This window comes from Pinus tabuliformis, chromosome X (assembly GCF_031772625.1).
Source record: "Pinus tabuliformis cultivar Carrire ecotype Pingquan chromosome X, CPIR1, whole genome shotgun sequence".
Taxonomy (NCBI): Eukaryota; Viridiplantae; Streptophyta; class Pinopsida; order Pinales; family Pinaceae; genus Pinus; species Pinus tabuliformis.
The window spans coordinates 591,487,023-591,507,280 of NC_142308.1; the positions used below are offsets into that span (position 1 = coordinate 591,487,023).

At 35.1% G+C, this 20,258-nt stretch overlaps 1 protein-coding gene and 1 long non-coding RNA gene across 2 annotated transcripts; both read left to right on the plus strand.

Moving 5' to 3' along the window:
* The first annotated feature begins 251 nt into the window (after positions 1–251).
* LOC149141404 (uncharacterized) lies at positions 252–854 on the plus strand. Its single transcript, XR_016265187.1, has 3 exons — positions 252–359; positions 474–590; positions 678–854. It is a non-coding gene; the product is annotated as an uncharacterized LOC149141404 (long non-coding RNA).
* Positions 855–9,520: 8,666 nt separating this feature from the next.
* LOC149141405 (endoglucanase 8-like) lies at positions 9,521–17,417 on the plus strand. The gene is made up of 9 exons (XM_089446808.1): positions 9,521–9,547; positions 14,358–14,480; positions 14,565–14,771; positions 14,864–15,064; positions 15,206–15,298; positions 15,392–15,556; positions 15,644–15,755; positions 16,790–16,956; positions 17,091–17,417. The coding sequence occupies exons 1-9, from the start codon at positions 9,521–9,523 to the stop codon at positions 17,415–17,417; spliced, it is 1,422 nt and encodes a 473-aa protein (XP_089302934.1).
* The last annotated feature ends 2,841 nt before the right edge of the window (positions 17,418–20,258 follow it).

Below are 20,258 nucleotides of genomic sequence, written 5' to 3' on the forward strand. Positions count from 1 at the left end.
AAGAGCCAAACAAAGGTGCAAACCCTGATGAGTCCGTTGCATTTGGAGCAGCAGTGCAAGGTAGCATTCTTAGTGGAGAAGGTGGAGAAGAAACTAAAGGTAAAGTAGGTCCATAGTTTCTGTATTTTATATTGTTTAGTTCTGAACAAATTTTTCGTTTTTTATCCAGCGATTTGAAATTTTGTTGTTTTTATTTATGTGCAAAAATACTTTTACTGGATGTGGCTCCTCTAACCTTGGGTATTGACAGTGTTGGTGGAGTGATGACAAAGCTAATTCCAAGGAACATTATTATTCCTACAAAGAAGTCTTAGGTGTTTACAACCTATCAGGACCAACAAACAACCGTGTCAATTCAGGTTGGTCTAAAATCTTTTATATCGTTCTTCTAAAAATTGCCTGATGGGTTATTTCAATTTTTACAATAGCACGGGCGTAGGGAGGATGATTGACTCAGTCATTTTCCTTTGCAGGTCTTCGAAGGTGAACGAAGTTTAACAAAAGATTGTAGAGAACTTGGGAGATTTGAGCTCTCTGGAATTCCTCCGGCTTGGGAGATTTGAGCTCTCTGGAATTCCTCCGGCTCCAAGGTTTGTTTCTATTCCTTTGTTCATGTTTCTATTTTTGGTGAGTCGAGTCTGGTGGACCGGAGAATCAAACCTGTAATATGTTGGCAGGGGAGTTCCTCAAATTGAAGTTACATTTGAAGTGGATGCCAATGGTATCTTGAATGTTAAAGCAGAGGACAAGGGCACCGAAAAATCTGAGAAAATCACCATCACAAATGACAAAGGAAGATTGAGCCAAGAGGAAATTGAAAGAATGGTGAGAGAGGCCGAAGAGTTCGCAGAGGACAAAAAGGTCAAGGAATGTATTGGAAACATATGTTTATAACATGAAAACACAATTAACGACAAGGACAAGCTTGCTGACAAAATCGACTCCGATGATAAGGAGAAAATAGATGTAGCATTGAAGGAGGCCCTCGAATGGCTGGACGAGAACCAGTCAGCCGAGAAGGAAGATTACGAGGAGAAGCTCAAGGAAGTGGAGTATGTTTGCAACCCTCTTGTGACCAAAGTTTATCAACAGTTTATCAACAATCAGGGGGATCCTCCTCTGAAGGAGACACTGATGATGATGATTCCAATGACGAACTTTAAATGGGTGTTTTTCTTGTTGGATTTTGGTTTTGAGCAATATAAAACACTGTAGCCTGTAGGATGAAATTTGTGGCTGCGGAAAGCGCAAATAGTGTAGGATGAAATTGCTTCTGCAGAAAACAAATATTATCGATTTATTTTATCTGTTAGGACTAATGTAATAGTTGAACATTCAGACCAGTAAATCACCTGTTAAAAGATGAGAAATCTATCATCAAGATAATTCCAACAGTTTCACACCTATTGGTGCTGTGGTGTACTTGGTGGAAAGGAATTCACTTCAGCGCTTCTCTGGAAAGGAACTATTTTGAGCTCTTCTTTATGTGAATAATCATTTTTTGTATAATGTGTAGAAATTTTGAATAATATAACACTTATTCACAGAGATTATCCTGATTATACACTATTTGCGGAATGCATGCATAATACATAACCTCCTCTACCATTGATCATCAATTTGCAGAATTAAGAAACAATCACATGCGCACATTGAAACATCAATCACACAGATCAACACAGTATGTACCAGGGAAAGAATACAGCTGAAAACCCCCAACTATCTGTATATTATAATTATAGATAACATGTAACAATACATAGTACAATACTCCTCACAAGTACTCAGTACTATCTCCACCTGCTACACACAAACTAGCTCAGATCTGAACAAGTCACAGGTTCAAATCTCCTCCACTGTTTGCATGCCTCTACTGCGCAATCCAAGTTGAGAATAGATCTGATCCAAGCTTGTTTTCCCTTGGCATGTACTGCGCAATCCTCATTGGCAATCTCAATCAATGATTGTGCAAATCTCATGCACAACTGTAGTCACAACTGATAGCAGTCTCACTCTTTCACCCACCTCTAACACTTGTCTCCACTGTATTGTCCATGCACTGAGTTAACTGATGTATTCTTTAGTTGATTTATGAGTTAATAATTAGTGAATTAATTAATAATTAATTCACATCACGCATCACTAGTGTATTTGGCAGTTAGACTAAATACAACTAGTCCAACTAAGTCAAACTGAACACAACTCCATCAACTCCTCAATCAACTCCACCAAGCTCAATCACTTGAGTTCTAACTGAAGTCCATCATGCAATAGCTCAACTAACCCATAGGAAAAGCGTATTTCCTTCTGGTAGTTGCATGTGCCACATCAGTAGCTTGAACTGAAGTGCTGCAAGAGGATAAGATAATGTTTATAGTCCAAATATTATTAAGAGCTAATAATATTTGACTATTCTATTTTTAGACTGGTAGTCTAAAAATAGACTCCGCCCATATGTCTAAAAATAGAGGTCTATCTATTTTTACCAACATTACCAATCATTCATAAATAGCATCCTGCAACTCATAGACCATGATCCATATGTCTAAAAATAGACATAGTCTAAAAATAGACTTTGCGCCAAAAATAGCCTGCGAGCCCACTTAGTGAAGGCGACTTCTTTTCACTAAGCTGCATCATCTTGTTACATTTTAAACACTCCCTCTCAACAAGATATGGATTATCTGCAACCCCTATCCTGCAACTCTGGAATGTTCTGCATGCAACACATTTGCCCGGTCCACTTGCTCCAACGACACTTGGAACAAAAACACTCCCAACTGACCACTCTGTTGGGCTAGGAACATACTCTGATGCTGAAGCTCTACCTGCTGCTGACAAGTGCTCCCTCTCTGACATTTGCGCTACTGCAACATCTCCATGCATCTCGCACCATTGCACACCTCTCTGTGCCACCTAGCACTGTGCAAAACACTTGTGCCTTTCACATTGCTGCAGCCTGCTAGTTATGCGTTGTCTCGGGATTCCCTGCACTGTCGCTCTCTCTGCCACTCCATCCGCATCTGTCTCTACCCAATCAGTTAGTTCCTGCTACTCCACATCGGGGATCCCGTAGAAAGGTCTCATCCAAGAGGTTGGGTACCTCAAGGATCCTACCCCTCCTCCTTGGGACGATAATTCTACATCACCCCACCTCCTACCTCGAGGTATGGCTGCATGTGATCCCTCAGCCCACCTGGCTCTAAGTTTCCCCCTACTGGAGGTCTCTGCATGAGTAGATGTCTCTACTCGATCTCCTCTCAGCTTCCCTTGTTATGGCTGCTCCACAACCTCCTAAAGTTGCTGCACCAATCGTGGCTCCTCCACAATCGTCTGAGACTTCTTCTGGCTCTGCATGTTGAGAGGTAATATACGCTCCCTCTCAACCACCATGTCTCCATCAGTTGCCTCGCTGCTCAAGGCTTTGCATGCATCTTGAACCTCAAGAGCATACAGGTTCTTGACCCGTGAACCAATCTGCTTCACCTGTCTAGTGATGATGTGTCTAAGGAAAACCTTTCCCTTACTGAAGACTACATCATAGCCTTTGTCTTCCAGCATCGCGATCGACACCAAGTTTCTCTTCAGTCCTGGTATATACTTGACATCGGTCAAGGTAAGGCGAGCTCCATGCTCCCTCTGAAAAATAACCGTGTCTACACCTGAGACACTATACTTCTCATCATTACCCATCGCTATGAGTATCTGGAGATCTTTCTCCTCCAAAGTACTGAACAAACTCTTGTCACCGGTCATGTGGAAAGAAGCTCCACTGTCAAGAAACCAACCACTTCCCACCATGGATGAAACCATGCATGCAAAGAGTGTGAAATCCAACTCAAACTGTGAAGCAAGTGCCTCACCTTCAGATCCTTCCCGGGATCCCTTCTTGGATTTCCTCTGTGGATAATTTGCAGCATAATGTCCCATCTCATGACAACGAAAGCATCGCACTTTCGATTTTTCAACCTTCTTCCCATCATTGGAAGAACTGGATCCAGAAAGAGAAACCTTCTCCTTCCCCTTCTTTGCTCTGGCAACCAAAGCGCAATTTTCTTCATCAGATGCCTTTGATGAAGATTCGTCCCTGGTATTCCGCCTGATCTCCTCTTGCACAAGATCCGACCAAAGTCTCTCTCATCCTAGAAATTTCTCCCGACCATTGACATAGTCCTGATAGGAATGCCAACTCTTCGGAAGACCAAGGAGAGCCAAGCTCACCAAGTCCTCATCATTGACAGTCACCCCCACACTTCCCAGCTCATCCCGGCATTGAGTGAACTTCGTGAGATACTTGGGTATACTGTCTCCTTTCTCACACTTAATGTTTTTGAGTTTATCCTTGAGCGCCAACTTCCTCTGGTCACTCTTGCTTTGGAATAAATCTGTCAATGCTTTCCACATCAAGTATGGAGAAGCCTTTCCATGCAGGCTGGATACAATGTGATCCTTCACGCCCTCCAACAGAATCCTTCGACACTTTGTTGTCTTCTTTTGCCAAGCCTCAACGTGAGCAGCATCAGTAGGCTTTGGGACCTCAGCCTCTATGAACTCCTTCAACCCATTGTCATCTAACACCGCCTTCATCCTGTCTTTCCATGCAATATAATTCAAGCTGCCTTCAAGGGCATACTCCAATCGCAATTCGTTGAAAGACATTTCAACTTTGACACCAAGAAAACACTGCTGCAAATTCGAATTCCACCAGCTCAAAACTCAACCGCTTCTGATCTAAAATTTGTGAGAACAAAGTATTTCTCGCACAGAGATTGACTGTATGGGCATTTACTGGATATCTCACCTTCCAAAAGAAGGATGAATCCAGAGGCTACCTGGCCCGATTACAGACTCTGCCTAAAGAAATAAAATGTAATCACTTTTTGAATAATAGATCTGATGATAAACTTTGCTCTGATACCATGTAGAAATTTTGAATAATATAACACTTATTCACAGAGATTATCCTGATTATACACTATTTTCGGAATGCATGCGTAATACATAACCTCCTCTACCATTGATCATCAATTTGCGGAATTAAGAAACAATCGCATGCGCACATTGAAACATCAATCACACATATCGACACAGTATGTACCGGGGAAAGCATACGACTGAAAACCCCCAACTATCTGTATATTATAATGATATAGAATGTATAACAATACATAGTACAATACTCCTCACAAGTACTCAGTACTATCTCCACCTGCTAACACAAACTAGCTCAGATCTTAACAAGTCACAGGTTCAAATCGCCTCCACTGTTTTCCTGCCTCTACTGCGCAATCCAAGTTGAGAATAGATCTGATCCAAGCTCATTTTCCCTTGTCATGTACTGCGCAATCCTCATTGGAAATCTCAATCAATGATTGTGCAAATCTCATGCACAGCTATAGTCACAACTGATAGCCGTCTCACTCTTTCACCCACCTCTAACACTTGTCTCCACTGAACTGTCCATGCACTGAGTTAACTGATGTATTCTTTAGTTGATTTATGAGTTAATAATTAGTGAATTAATTAATAATTAATTCACATCACTCATCACTAGTGTATTTGGCAGTTAGACTAAATACAACTAGTTCAACTAAGTCAAACTGAACACAACTCCATCAACTCCTCAATCAACTCCACCAAACTCAATCACTTGAGTTCTAACTGAAGTCCATCATGCAATAGCTCAACTAACCCATAGGAAAAGTGTATTTCCTTCTGGCAGTTGCATGTGCCACATCTGTAGCTCGAACTGAAGTGTTGCAAGAGGATAAGATAATGTTTATAGTCCAAATATTATTAAGAGCTAATAATATTCGACTGTTCTATTTTTAGACTGGCAGTCTAAAAATAGACTCCGCCCATATGTCTAAAAATAGAGGTCCATCTATTTTTACCAACATGACCAATCATCCATAAATAGCATCCTGCAACTCATAGACCATGATCCATATGTCTAAAAATAGACTTTGCGCCAAAAATAGCCTACGGCCCCACTTAGTGAAGGCGATTTCTTTTCACTAAGCTCCATCATCCTGTTGCATTTTCAACATAATGATATTTTTTTCAATTTGTTGTTGCAATTTTGGCCATTTGATTGTCTAATTTTATGTTTTTGAATTTCCATTCAAAAGAATGCAACAATCTGTGTCTTTTGTTTTTTGGAATCTATGGAAAGAATGTAGTGGTTTCAATGCAACAATTTGTGTATTTGACTTTGTTTTTGACTTTTTGGAATCTACCTACCAAACTGCTTCCTTTTCCAATTTTTACTGTTGTCTCTTTCTGGCTAGACAAGATGTACAAACTCCATCTGCTTCTTTAACTTAGTGCAGAGTCAGACTATAAAAACTATTAAATGCCCATACCAGATAAAAATTCAACAAATCAAGATAAAAAATTATTTAAATGCCAATACCTCTCATGCCAAAGTTTGTCTCAAATGCATCTGTTTCTCACTGTTTTACTACAGTATCAGCAAATGTGAATAAGCTTGCTTCTTCAAAACTCATTGCAATTGCCCTGTAGCAATTTTGCTAATCTCTATGACACACTTGTTGGAGTTGATTTCGATTTTAAAGGCTTGCTTAACAATTTGACTAATAGGAAGCAAACTCTTCTTTAAACTAGGTACAAACTAGACATTACTATTGTTTTGTATCTCACTATTGGGTATTCTAATAGGAACAAAATCTATATCTCACTATTGGGTATTCTTATAGGAACACAATCAACTTGTGGACCTCATGTGTATTGCCATCTCCAAGTGTGTGTTACAATCTCTTCTCTACACTTGTGTCACACTTGTGTCCATAAAAGATAAGTGAACCATTCTTTTATGTTTGTTATGTGTTGTGTGGCACCTGAGTCATACCATGTGTCCTTTGACTCTTTCCTATCAACTGAATTATTATCGACAGAATTATTTTTGTCTATTAAACTTTTCACATGAAAGATCATATAGGTTTTCCCTACATTCTTCTTCAAATAGCTTGTCTCACCACAATAGAAACAAATCAGACATTATTCTAATTTGAATGAAAATTTTCTCTCCTACTTTATTTGTTTCCGATTGGGTTTTTTGTGATATCTTGGTCTGAAATTTTCCTTCTTACATTGTTCTTAAATATTTTCTGCTTTCTTTTTCCTTTTCTGCCAGTTTGACAATGAAATCATTATTTTTTTCCTTGGTTGTTTTCCTCCTCAAAATTGTTTATTGTGCTGCTCATTTTGCAGCGAGAGCTCTTCAAGCTCTTCAAAGGACAAAGACAGTGTTGTTACTATAATTGTCAAAGTCGTTGCAAAATCTTTGAAAGAACAAGGCAAACTACTTAAAATAATTAAGGTCAATGCTCTCTTCTATCCTCTGTCAACCTGCAATTTACTGATCTCTAACATGTCAGCTGATTGGTTATTGAACCTTCTTCTTAAATTATCAAGCATCACAATTTGAGAGTTTCATGTACTACTAAAAGCTTTTCCCAATCTTGAAGGGTATCCTCAACATCCTGGACATGGGGAATAATGTCGTCTGCAATTGATAGGGTGACAATCGTCAAAGCCTCTCTTAAATTGTGGTATGTATGAATTGTCTTCATCCTTTATTCCCTAACAGCATAATTCTTCCCATGTAATTTATGGTAGTCAGAAAGCATTCCTCCTTGTGTAAGTCCTGCCATAACTTCTCCTTCCTAGACGCATATCAGTTTTAATAAACCCTCAACCCTGTGTGTCGGTTTCAACTCTTTGGAGAAAAGCAAGGACAGAGAATCTAGTCCTGACTTCAAACACCAAAACCCAGTTTTTGTTGGTTGTATTGAGGGAACATTTAATGAACTGTTTCACCCTGTCAACTAGAAGTTTCAATGTGTGACCAACAAACCAAACAACACTTTCCTTTTAATAAATTTACTCTCTTATCGTACTAGCAATCTTCCATTGCTACAATCAACTAGTAGTCATCCATATTCATGCGACAGACCATACAAATAGCAATGATTTTTTCCAATCAACAGCATCAAAATAACATATACGATACCTTCATATTTTTCCTCTTTGTTTTCTTGATGATAAAGTTTTAAGAATACCGTGAATCTGAAGATATGACCTGCCCCCTCCAGATAGCAGTAAACATGAATAGCATCTAAGGACAGGAGCAACAACGAACTCTACCTTCAACTTTTTCCTCTTTTTTTGATGATCAAGTTTTAAGAATACCTAGAATCTAAAGAGAAAACCTGTTGCCTTCAGATAACGGCAAACATTAATAGCAGTCGTTGGACAGGAGCAACAATGAACTTGTATAATCGGCATTTGGTCAGAAAAGCCTCCAGAAAACAAACCAAAATGATGGTTTTTTCAGCAGAAATGTATTCTTATTACCATTAACTACTTCTTCATGATGGCAGCAACATCATCTTCTGGAGTGGTCTCTTCAATGTTTCATATTCTAAAGCAAAAATGGTTCCCTAGTTATGTTAACTTTTCATGAAAAAGCAGCAAATTTAGCAGAAGTGGCAGATTCAATAGCAGTGGTAAGGAAACCTCAAATCCGGAGAAATTCTTTGTGTGACATCATCAAATTCTACACCTGGAAGGCTTTTTCTTCAAAATTTTGCAATGAACAACCACAAAATCAATAGCCACACCAATTGGAAAACCACACAAGTATCCAATAGATGAAAAAAATCTGTAGTACACACAATTTATCTAGCACATAAAAAATGCAATGTCACCTCAGCATTCTTACAACATCATTTCATCTATTGCAGTGTTTATGTGGTAAATGAATATAGCATCCATACATTATACTATTAATCTATTCATATGTGCAGCTTACAAAATGATAGTACGATTTCCAAGCATCATAATGGTAATAAAAATACAAACAACTGCAATAATTTAAGGAAAAAGCAATGTTAGTGTCTACAATAAATTAAGCCATGCAATTCTTCTTAGCTCAAACGTACAGCTCAAACATATCATTATTGATGTTGTTGCGCCAATCTTCAATATGCTGGCTCCAATAAATGCCACTGATAGGCTGACAAAAGGTCTGCACATCATGACAATCAGCTGCAGAAGATTTTTGTTGGAAATGATATCTCTACCATTGCTGTAGCTGTGATACCACATTGATTTTGAGCATGAAGGTTTTCACAGTGAGTAATAAATGTAATGTGATTTTCTGGAATTAAATGCGCTAGAGTTTAGAAACATTTCGATGTTTTGAGTGGACATCATGGTCATCATCGGGGATCAAATTAAAATGTTTTGAAGGATAGAAAAGAGTGAGACCTTAAACCAAATAAATAGGAAATTAATAATTGCTCTGTTTAACTTGCCCTCTCTTTCATCCTTTATTCAATCTAAATTATTAATAGTGCTAATATTAATAGACCACTTTTGAATAGTATTAATATTTTATAACTAATTCCTAATGACTAGTTTTTTCATTTCTTATTTATTCCATTTAACGACTATTCCTTTTCCATTTTTTAAAAAGCTTTAGTTGGATCCCTTGATGATGGATGGAGTGTCCACTCAAAACATTAGGATGTTTGTAAACTTCCATAGTTTACATCATCTTCTGGATTGGTCTCTTCAATGTTTCATATTCTAAAGCAAAAAATGGTTCCCTAGTTATGTTAACTTCTCATGAAATTCAACAAATTTAGCAGAAGTGGCAGATTCAATAGCTGTGGTAAGGAAACCTCAAATCCGGAGAAATGCTTTGTGTGACATCATCAAATTCTACACCTAGAAGACTTTTTCTTCAAAATTTTGCAATGAACAACCACAATATCAACAGCCACACCAATTGGAAAGCCACACAAGTACCCAACAGATGCAAAAAGGTTGTAGTAAACACAATTTATCCAGCACATAAAAAACACAATGTCACCTTAGCATTCGTACAACATCATTTCATCTGTTCCAGTGTTTATGTGGCAAATGCATACAACATCCATACATTATACTATTAATCTATTCATCTGTGCAACTTACAAAATGACAGTACGATTTCCAAGCATCATAATGGTAATAAAAATACAAACAACTACAATAATTTAATGGAAAAACAATGTTAGTGTCTACAATAAATTAAGCCATGCAATTCTTCTTAGCTCAAACGTACAGCTCAAACATATCATTACTGATGCTGTTGCGCCAATCTTCAATATGTTGGCTCCAATAAATGCCACTGAAAGGTTGACAAAAGGTTTGCACATCATGACAATCAACTGCAGAAGATTTTTGTTGGAAATGATATCTCTACCATTGTTGTAGCTGTGATACCACATTGATTTTGAGTATGGAGGTTTTCACAGTGAGTAATAAATGTAATGTGATTTTATGGAATTAAATGTGTTGGAGTTTAGAAACATTTCGATGTTTTGAGTGGACATCACGTCATCATCGGGGATCAAATTAAAGCATTTTGAAGGATAGAAAAGAGTGAGACCTTAAACCAAATAAATAGAAAATCAGTAATTGCTCTTCTTAACTTGCTCTCTCTTTCATCCTTTCTCTTTCTATTTAATTTCTATTATTCCATCTAAATTATTAATAGTATTAATATTAATATTAATAAACCACTTTTTAATAGTATTAATATTTTATAACTAATTCCTAATGACTAGTTTTTTCATTTCCTATTTATTCCATTTAACAGCTCATTCTTTTCCATTTTTTAAAAAGCTTTAGTTGGATCCCTTGATGATGGATGGAGTGTCCACTCAAAACATTAGGATATTTGTAAACTTCCACAGTTTATTCTAGAAGATTGCATTACAACCATGTTGACTTTTGAGACAACACACAAAAAAAGACTCATGAGAGAAAATAAAGTGGACATGAACTCACAAAAGAAGAGAAGGAGAATATGATAATTGATCGCTTCATTGATTACTATGGGACAATCATGTTATATAATTTCATGCACAGCTTCATTGATTACTATGGTACAATTATGTTATATAAGTTCATGCACAAAATCGATAACCAATTGAAAATTGGAAGGCACTCTAACCGAGAAATAAACCCAATGAGATTTTAATTTATAAAATTTGATTAAAAGGTACACAGCATTGAGTAATTCACTAACATTTGTTGTAACATAACACTGTGAATTATTATAACCTTCAAGTTTAATTGAATGTCCGTCATTTCTAGCAAGGGTGTGACAATCTACTAAGTATGTTGTGGAAATTAACAAAGAACAGACCATAGTAGTGTAGTATGTCTCTAAAACCATTTGGCTTCTATAGGTCTCTAAGACCATTTGGCAAGAGTCTAAGACTAATTTTCCCCACAGAAATACTATTTTGCTGGAAGTTATTATGTCGTTCAAGGTGATCAGTCAACAACGAAGGTATTATGTTGTTGTCTGGAAGTTATTATGTTGTTCAAGGTGATCAGTCAACAACGATGAACAATACAAATGATGAACGAAATGAGCGATACGATGAACGATGTGTGCTTCAAAATATCCATTAAGATCTCACATTTGGAAACCAATGTGATGTGTGCTTCAAAATATCCATTAAGATCTCACATTTGGAAACCAATGTACAAATGCGTTCCTTGTCCAATTTAAAAAACCTTTACATTTTTTCTAATTTAAAAAACATCCATTAAGCTCTCAGCTCTCACACTTGGAAACCAAAACCAATGTACAAATGCGTTCCTTGTCCAATTTAAAAAACAACCTATCAGTATGTTTTGCACTTTTTGGGGCAAGGGCAATTGCAAGTAATAATTAGTTAGGCCGGTCTACCTTTTTGTTACTGGTTACGTCTGTCATTGTGCTGTGTTGGTTACATCTGTCATTGTTGTGCTGGTCATTATCATTGTTGTGTTGTGTTGGTTACATCTGTCAGTCATTGTCATTGTTGTGTACATGTATGAGTGTCATTGTTGTGTTGTGCTCGTTACTTACATCTGTCATTGTTATCCTGGTTACATTTGTCAGTTCATCTTGTACCTAAAACAATCAATTATTATAATATAATGGATTAATGTCAATTAAAAATTTCAATTTTATATTTATTATATTGGATGGAAAAAAAAAAAACAAAAACAAAAACATTTTTATAACTTATAATTATAATGGATTAATTTCAATTAAAATTTACAATTTTATATGTAAATTTTAATTTATTATATTCGATGAAAAAAAACATTTTTATAACTTATATTTATAATGAATTAATTTCAATTAAAAATTACAATTTTATATTTATTATATTAGATGGAAAACACATTTTTTAAATAAAATTATAGATTAATATATAATTATAAAAATAAATATCATATAATTCAATATAAAAAAATTAATTTTTTAAAAAATATAATATATTTAAATTAATTTGAAATACACATTATTATATATAATACTAACATAATAATAATATCTAAAAATATATTATAAAAATATAATAACATTTATTATATTCCAACATTTAAATTATTATTTTTTTTTAAATGGATAGTTCAACCTATGATTTTCAATTTAAAATTAAAGATTTTAATTTCATACAATGAAATGCAAATGTTTGAGTTCATGTTTTATTGATGATGATGATGGTTAACGTCCACTGAAACCAAACTTTCCATTACACACCTCGCAAATGCCACTTACAGTAATGAGGATGTTAGACTTTAAGCTTCTCAATATTGTCAACTAACATCTCCCATGCCACATCTTATGTATAAAGCATGGCCGGCTAATTAATTCTATGTTTTTCATTTGATTTGGTTGTGTTGTTGGTTTTTTTTAAAGTAAGATGTTTAGGAAAAGTAGGGTTTCTTTTTAGCTTATTTTTTTATTTTATTTAACATGTCTCTAAAATTAGATTCTTATTTTTATATAGTTTATTAAAAAAAATATTTAAATTTAAAAATATATAAATGATTAATATTAATATTTTCTTTTCTTTTATTTATTTATAAATATTAATATAAAAAAATTAATTTGATATATCAATTTGAATAGTTAAATATTATAAATTATAAATAAAATCTTCTATTGTTTAGCAAGTTCTTCTCCTTGTACTAAAATTCTATCATGTTGATATTTCCAACGTTTGATTTATTATTAAAAAATAATTTTAATTTGGGTGAAAAAATGTGTTCCTATTATGTTAAAATTTCCAACGCTTAATCATAAATAGTAATTTTTAATTTCAATGGTTTCGGATTTATTTAAATCAATTAGAATTTTTTACTTTTTTTTGTAACATATAAATATAATTTTTTTTATTGGGTTATACATATATATTCCCAAGTAATTTTGATTAGTTGGGATTTAATTTGGGAAATTTATTGATCTGACTTATTTTGAATAATTGATTGGATTTTATTATACAAATAATTGAGAAAAACGAATAATAATAATTTGTATAATTTTAATTAAAAATTTATTTTATTTTGAGTAATTTATTGTTTAAGTTTAGTTTAAATAATTAAATTATTGTAACATTTATTATTTTAAACCAAAATACAATTTTTTCAATCTAACATTTCTATCGACCATTTCTATCGACGTATTTCTCATTTCTATCGGCCACTATCATTTCTTTTGCGGCAATTGCTAATTAAATTATTAAAATATTATATAATAACGGCTAGTAGTTATAGTAAAGTTATTTCCGGATCTCTTGCCGGCGATAAAATTTAGCGGTTCTTGGGCAGATTGTTGGTAATGCAAGTTGCACCACTCCCACAACTTTTGTTTTCTTAAGGAACCGTGAATCAGACTGAAATGCTAGTCATGGCAATCAAAGATGATCGTTATAAAAAAAAAAATAGTTGATTACAATTTGCTGAACAAGAATTAGTCCAGAAAATACGCAGCAAGTTAGCAATAGTATGGTATTGGATGCACACCTACAACGCCAGACACCTCTTTTTCTGCCCTTGCCATTAAAATGCATGAACGATACTTCGTTGCATCACTGTGCTTCTAGACTGTTAACCTGAGAAGTTGCCACGGTTTCTCTTAGAAGGGTTCACCTTCACGCTAACCTCAATACTCCATTTCGCGGGTAGTGAAGCATGGCCCATCCCTATTCATATTCACGTTCATCTCCCTCCCTCCAATGAACGTTACTGAACTGCCTCTATATATTCGCAATCGTTACAAGCTAATACTCAGTATTGCGTCTACCCAGCCAAGAAAGATGACTAAGTTTGAGAAATTATTGTTTGCTCTGTTTTTGACAATGACAGGAATAGCAGCAACGAATCGAAGATACCCAGAGGCGATAGATAATTCTTCCCCTGGCAATAGCAATCACGACTATAGACAATTCTCAGAGGCGATAGACAATTCTTCCCCTGGCGATAGCAATCACGACTATAAAGATGCCCTGTCAAAGAGCATTCTGTTCTTCGAGGGGCAGCGGTCGGGTATTCTTCCACCAAATCAGAGATTGACATGGAGGAAAGACTCGGCCCTTAAAGATGGATCTTATCAGAATGTATGTATTGTTCGCTTGTCGCCAAATCTCGATTTAAGCACACCATTGAGTTTCAATTCGAACTAATAACTCGATTGAATGCAGGTTGATTTGGTCGGAGGATATTACGACGCAGGCGATAACGTAAAATTTGGGTTTCCAATGGCTTTTACTACTACCATGTTATCCTGGAGCGTGTTGGAATTCGGCGATTCAATGGGTGACGAACTTCAAAATGCCAAAGCTGCGATTCGTTGGGCTACGGATTATTTCCTTAAAGCTACTGTTCAACCGGGCAAAATCTTCGTCCAGGTATATGACAGAATGAAAACTATAGGCTATTGCAATAAACCCAAGAATTCCTAAAATCTTACATAAATGCTTATCGTTTTGTTCTTGAGAAGGTGGGTAATCCCAACACTGGTCATATTTGCTGGGAGCGACCAGAAGACATGGATACACCTCGTACCGTTTACAGCATCGACGCCCGGAATCCAGGGTCTGATGTCGCTGGTGAAACTGCTGCAGCAATGGCCGCCGCGTCCATCGTCTATCGAACATCAGATTTGCCTTATTCCCAACGACTGTTTGACACTGCAACTCAGGTTTGACAAAATATGCGCACCCTTTAAAACTATAACACCTCAGCATATTTAATTTATTGTTCCGTTATTCCTGTTTGCATAGTTGGAACTTTACCACATATGTTAATATACTCTGTTTGTTTGACCTGTTGTCCTCTATAGCTCTTCGCTTTTGCAAAGAGATATAAAGGATCTTATAACAACAGCCTCAACTCAGCAGTTTGCCCATTTTACTGCGACTACAGCGGATACGAGGTCAGTTTTCTATACTTGAATTATTTCCCAGTTTAAAAAGTACCCACAAAAAACCAAAGATAAATTTACAGTTAATTATAATGGGGATTTCAGGATGAATTGCTGTGGGCGGCTGCATGGTTGCACAAAGCATCGACCAACGACTCCTCCTATCTGCAGTACATTCAAGCCAATGGCAATAAACCTGAGGATAATAACGGCCTCGATGAATTCGGATGGGAAAATAAGGATGATGGCATTAATGTCCTCCTCTCCCAGGTAATCACTAGTCCACAGTGCTTAATATATGAACTTCAATTGAATTTACAGATCTATATATACTTATTCGTGTATTAGTGTTTACAGGACTATATGTCTGAGAATATATTGTTCTTAGAATCATACAAGGAACACGCTGAGAGTTTCATTTGCTCCCTCTTTCCTGAAACGCCTTATCCACATGTTCGGTACACACCAGGTAATTTATTTCCAGTGGAGGATTTTTCTGTTTTTCTTTTTGGCTTTATTTTGTAAATTCAATTCATTGGAATGGTCTATCTCCGTATAGATTTATTTTTGAGTAGGGATTTAACTTGAGCACATACCAAAAAAAATATAAGTGCACATTATAATGTGTAATTTTGAATGGTTTAAATTGTATTTTTAACATTAATATTTTGAATTGTTTAAATTATATTTTTAACATTAATATAAACTTTAAAGTAAAGTTACCAAATTCATCAGAATCGGGTTAAAAGTTTGAGTCAAAAGTTTGGAAAATTGTCATTACGTTCCTTCACATTTTTTTTTTTCCAACATAAAACTGCTGATCCCTTTGCTCTGGATCACTTGGCAGGTCTCAACCTATTGAAAATTGTGTGTATTTAGAAAGGAAAATAAGGAAATAGAAACAATTGTGAAATTGGAAAATTTTCTTTTTTCAACTTCATTTCTATTTTGGATGATTGGAAAGCCAAGAAACCAAAATTGAAAGGAAAAAAGAATGGGTGAAACTAGAGTTTTTAGATTTAAGATTTTGGAGGGAAGAGTAAGTTTGGATTTTTTATTTTTTTGTGGGTGAATTGTATTTCTAAGGCTGTTATATGATTTAGAGTTATTAAAAATTATTCAAATTTTAAAATGAATTAGGAAAAAAATGATCAGAATATGTCATTGTCAGAAAAAAAAAAGAAAGTATATATATTCTCCGAATTAATTTTTTTTTTTCATTCGAATTTTTATTGAATTCCAATTCGAACTTGGTAACTATGATATAAAGTACATAATTTAAACGTGTGAGTCCAAAAAATCTTTGTTGAATTTTAACAAAAAAATGCTCTGTAAAATACTTAAACCACTTCAAATATCTTAACCATAAAAATGTATTACTTCTAATTATTTTAAGAGGAGCATGTTTCAACTCCAGATTAAACAAACCTCTACCGTATACACTGTGAAGCACTACACTTTGAAGCACTTTTGAAACTAATTGAAATAGATAGTGATTTACAGGTGGAATGATATACCAATCACCTAATGGAAGTAATATGCAAAGAGTGACCTCAATATCGTTTTTGGCTTTGGCATATGCCAAGTACCTCAGCCACGCGTCTAAAGTGGTGCGGTGTGGAAGCGTTGAAGTAACTCCTGCAACACTTCGAGCCCTTGCAAAACGACAGGTTAGTGCAACGTCTTTCAAGATTCTACAAATTCTTACATATCATAATTGTATAGAAATTCAGAAATGATATAGTCAAGCAGCAGATCTAGCATATCTGAAAAGGGTTTAATGAATTTATACTATCCATTGCAGATTGATTACATATTAGGAGAGAACCCTTTGAATGTGTCATACATGGTGGGATATGGCTCCCACTTTCCCCAACGGATTCATCACAGAGCCTCGTCTCTGCCTTCTATGGTTGATCATCCAGAATTCATTGCCTGCAAAAATGGGTTTAATTATTTGAATACCAACGATCCCAATCCTAATCTTCTGATAGGAGCAGTCGTTGGAGGACCAGATGAGAACGATCAGTTTGCAGATGATCGAGCAAATTATGGAGAGTCCGAGCCTACGACATACATCAACGCCCCTCTAGTTGGTGCGCTTGCATTTTTCTCTGCAAATCCATCGTGATCCTCCCTCCATCACTCCAAAGGATCTTACACACATGTCTTCGTAATAACTGCAGTTGGACTTATGCAAAAAAATAATGCTGCTACTACTGTGGTTAAAAGATCAAAAAGGCTAGAGCTTATTGGCATTGCTACGTAATTATATGCACATGTCCATCGCTATAACGTCTTATCATGTCACTTATATCACATATATTATCTGGTATATTTTATTCTGAACCATATGCCTCAAAATTAATCCTGTTAAAAGTGGAAATAGTTTCAGAGTGGAACATTCTGTGAAGACCCAAGTACTTTCTTTTGTATTGTGACACCACCAGATCCTCCCATGCAACCATAACTTCTTGTAGCTAAAAAATAAAAATAAATATTTTTTATTTAGAGCACAGGTTTTTGGAATGTACTGTACTAATTTGAAATGCCCACTGTTTTTAAGGTCACTTCACAATAGCCAAAAATCCACTCACTGTTTTTTAAGGTCACGTCACAAGAGCCAAAAATTCACTCGCTGTTTTTAAGGTCACTTCACAGGAGCCAACAATTCACTCAAAATTTTAGATATTTGAAATTAGTGTAAACAGTTTATTTTTAAAAATTATTTAATTTATTAACCTTTTTACTTATAATTTTTAAAATATTTATTTTTAATAAAATATAATCTATTTCCCCTTCCTCTATTTGATAATTAACGGACAGACTGGAAAGTCATTTGGTATTTCTACCTTTTCAATGAGAGACATTTGATATAGTTTCAAGGTTATGATTAAAATATTCGTCCATGTATAATAAATTATTGTACTTAAAGTAATGAAATAGGTATATAAAAGAAAAATTAAATTAATTTTATTATAGTAATATTTTATTTATCATGTTATTATTGAAAATTTTGAAAATAATAATCATTTTATTCAACCATCTCAAATAATTTATATATATATATATATATAATTTAATTTATAGATAAAGTAATTTTTTTTGAAAATAATAATCATTTTATTCAACCATCTCAAATAATTTATATATATATATATATAGATAATTTAATTTATAGATAAAGTAATTTTTTTCAATAAATCTAGTGATACAATTTCAAAATAAGATTGTGATTCTTTGTCGTTTAAAATATATTTTTGAGTATATAAATGGATTTAACACCTTGAAAAACTTAGGACACTCAAATTCTATAAATTAGACATCTTAAATTCAATACCTTAAAAATATCTACTAAATTATGATTAAAATTAACCAAAAAAATGTCATTTTCCTATTAGTTTATATATATATAAAATTGAGTTTATTAAACATTTAGAAATATATATATATATATATATATATATATATATTTGTTTTTTATTATTTAATATACGAGAAAGAATTAAATTAAATTAAAAATTAATATATAGTAAGAAATTAATTTTTGAAATTCAGGTTTAAAAAAAATTAATTCTTATAAGTTTAAATTATTGGTATTCAATATTTTTTATGAGTCTAATAAATAATGAGAGAGAACGATTTTTTTCTTTTTAATACATGAGGAATAATTAATAAGTATAGGGAAGATCAGGAAAAGAACAACATTCTGATCTAGGGTTTGAGTCAGGGTTGGAAGCTGGTGACCATGGTGGGTCATGGAGGAGGGAGTTTTGCTCCCTCCTACAATCACATAGTCGCAAACAGAAACAAGGAAACTAATCTGCATCACTTCAAGAAACCAACAAAGGGGATCACTAAGGACACTAACACAGAAAAAATTAAAACTCACAAACAAAGAGAAAATCATGAGGAAGATAGCAGGGAGAAGAGGAAAGAGGGCAGCAGTCATAAAGATGCACCTTTGAGGGTGACAGGGGGCTGCAAACCCAAGTCGACTATCACTCCTCAGGTCGTTTTAAGTGACCTAGCGCTATAGGTGCATAGAGATCACATGGCGGAACACGTGATCATATGCAAATTTATGGGGACCTGGCCAACAGAGAAGGACTTAAATGCATGGATAAGGTACCGTTGGAAACCAAAAGGAGAAATAAACCTTCACCTTGGATCCAAGGGTTTCTTCACAGTGGTGTTCACAAGCTTAGAAGATAAAGACATAGTGTTCAAGGGAGGACCCTATTTTTATGCTGTTGCAGGCCTGTACATGAGACCTTGGCTGATGAACTTTGTCCCAAAACGGGAAACGTTCACTTCAGTACCAATCTGGATAAGACTTTACTCCCTTGCTTTAGATTATTGGCTGCCAGAGTCTCTAAAGGCTATTGGCAATAAACTATGGCATTTTATAAAGATATCAGATGCAACATTAAGAGGCAAATACACTTCCTTTGCTCGGATCTGTGTGGAAATGGACCTATCTGGGGCACTCCCAGACGAGATCATTTTACAAGTTTATGATGAGGAATGGGTGCAGGCGATGGACTATGAGCATGTCCCATTTAGGTGCCGCAAGTGCCATGAACATGGGCACCTATACAAAGACTGCCCATTAAACAAACTGGAAAGCAACAAAAAAACCACCACAAGCAAAGATCCTGAGGGTTTCACTAAGGTGGGGGGTAAGGGGAAAGGAGGAAAGCGGCACCAAAAGAAAGTCAACAAGGATGGACCACTAAGCCATAATAGTTTCAAAATCTTAGAAGAAGAAATTGGAAACAACGGGGAAAACCAGAAATCAGAGACTAAGACCAATGAGAAGGATAGGGATACTAGCATGGAGGACATACCAAAAAATAGCCAGCAACAGGATGATCTACCAAGCAGTGTGGAGCTCAGCAGGGACCATGAGATGACCCCAAGTGAGGCGGAACAGAGGATCATGAACTACAGGAGATTCTTGAGAAGGAAA

Excerpts from the sequence above, each read along its gene's own strand:
- LOC149141405 (XM_089446808.1), top strand. The coding sequence starts at position 9,521 with ATGATGGATGGAGTGTCCACTCAAAAC. Across the intron at positions 14,772-14,863 it reads CGGGCAAAATCTTCGTCCAG|GTGGGTAATCCCAACACTGG; the intron begins GTATATGACAGA and ends GTTCTTGAGAAG. Across the intron at positions 15,756-16,789 it reads ACATGTTCGGTACACACCAG|GTGGAATGATATACCAATCA; the intron begins GTAATTTATTTC and ends AGTGATTTACAG.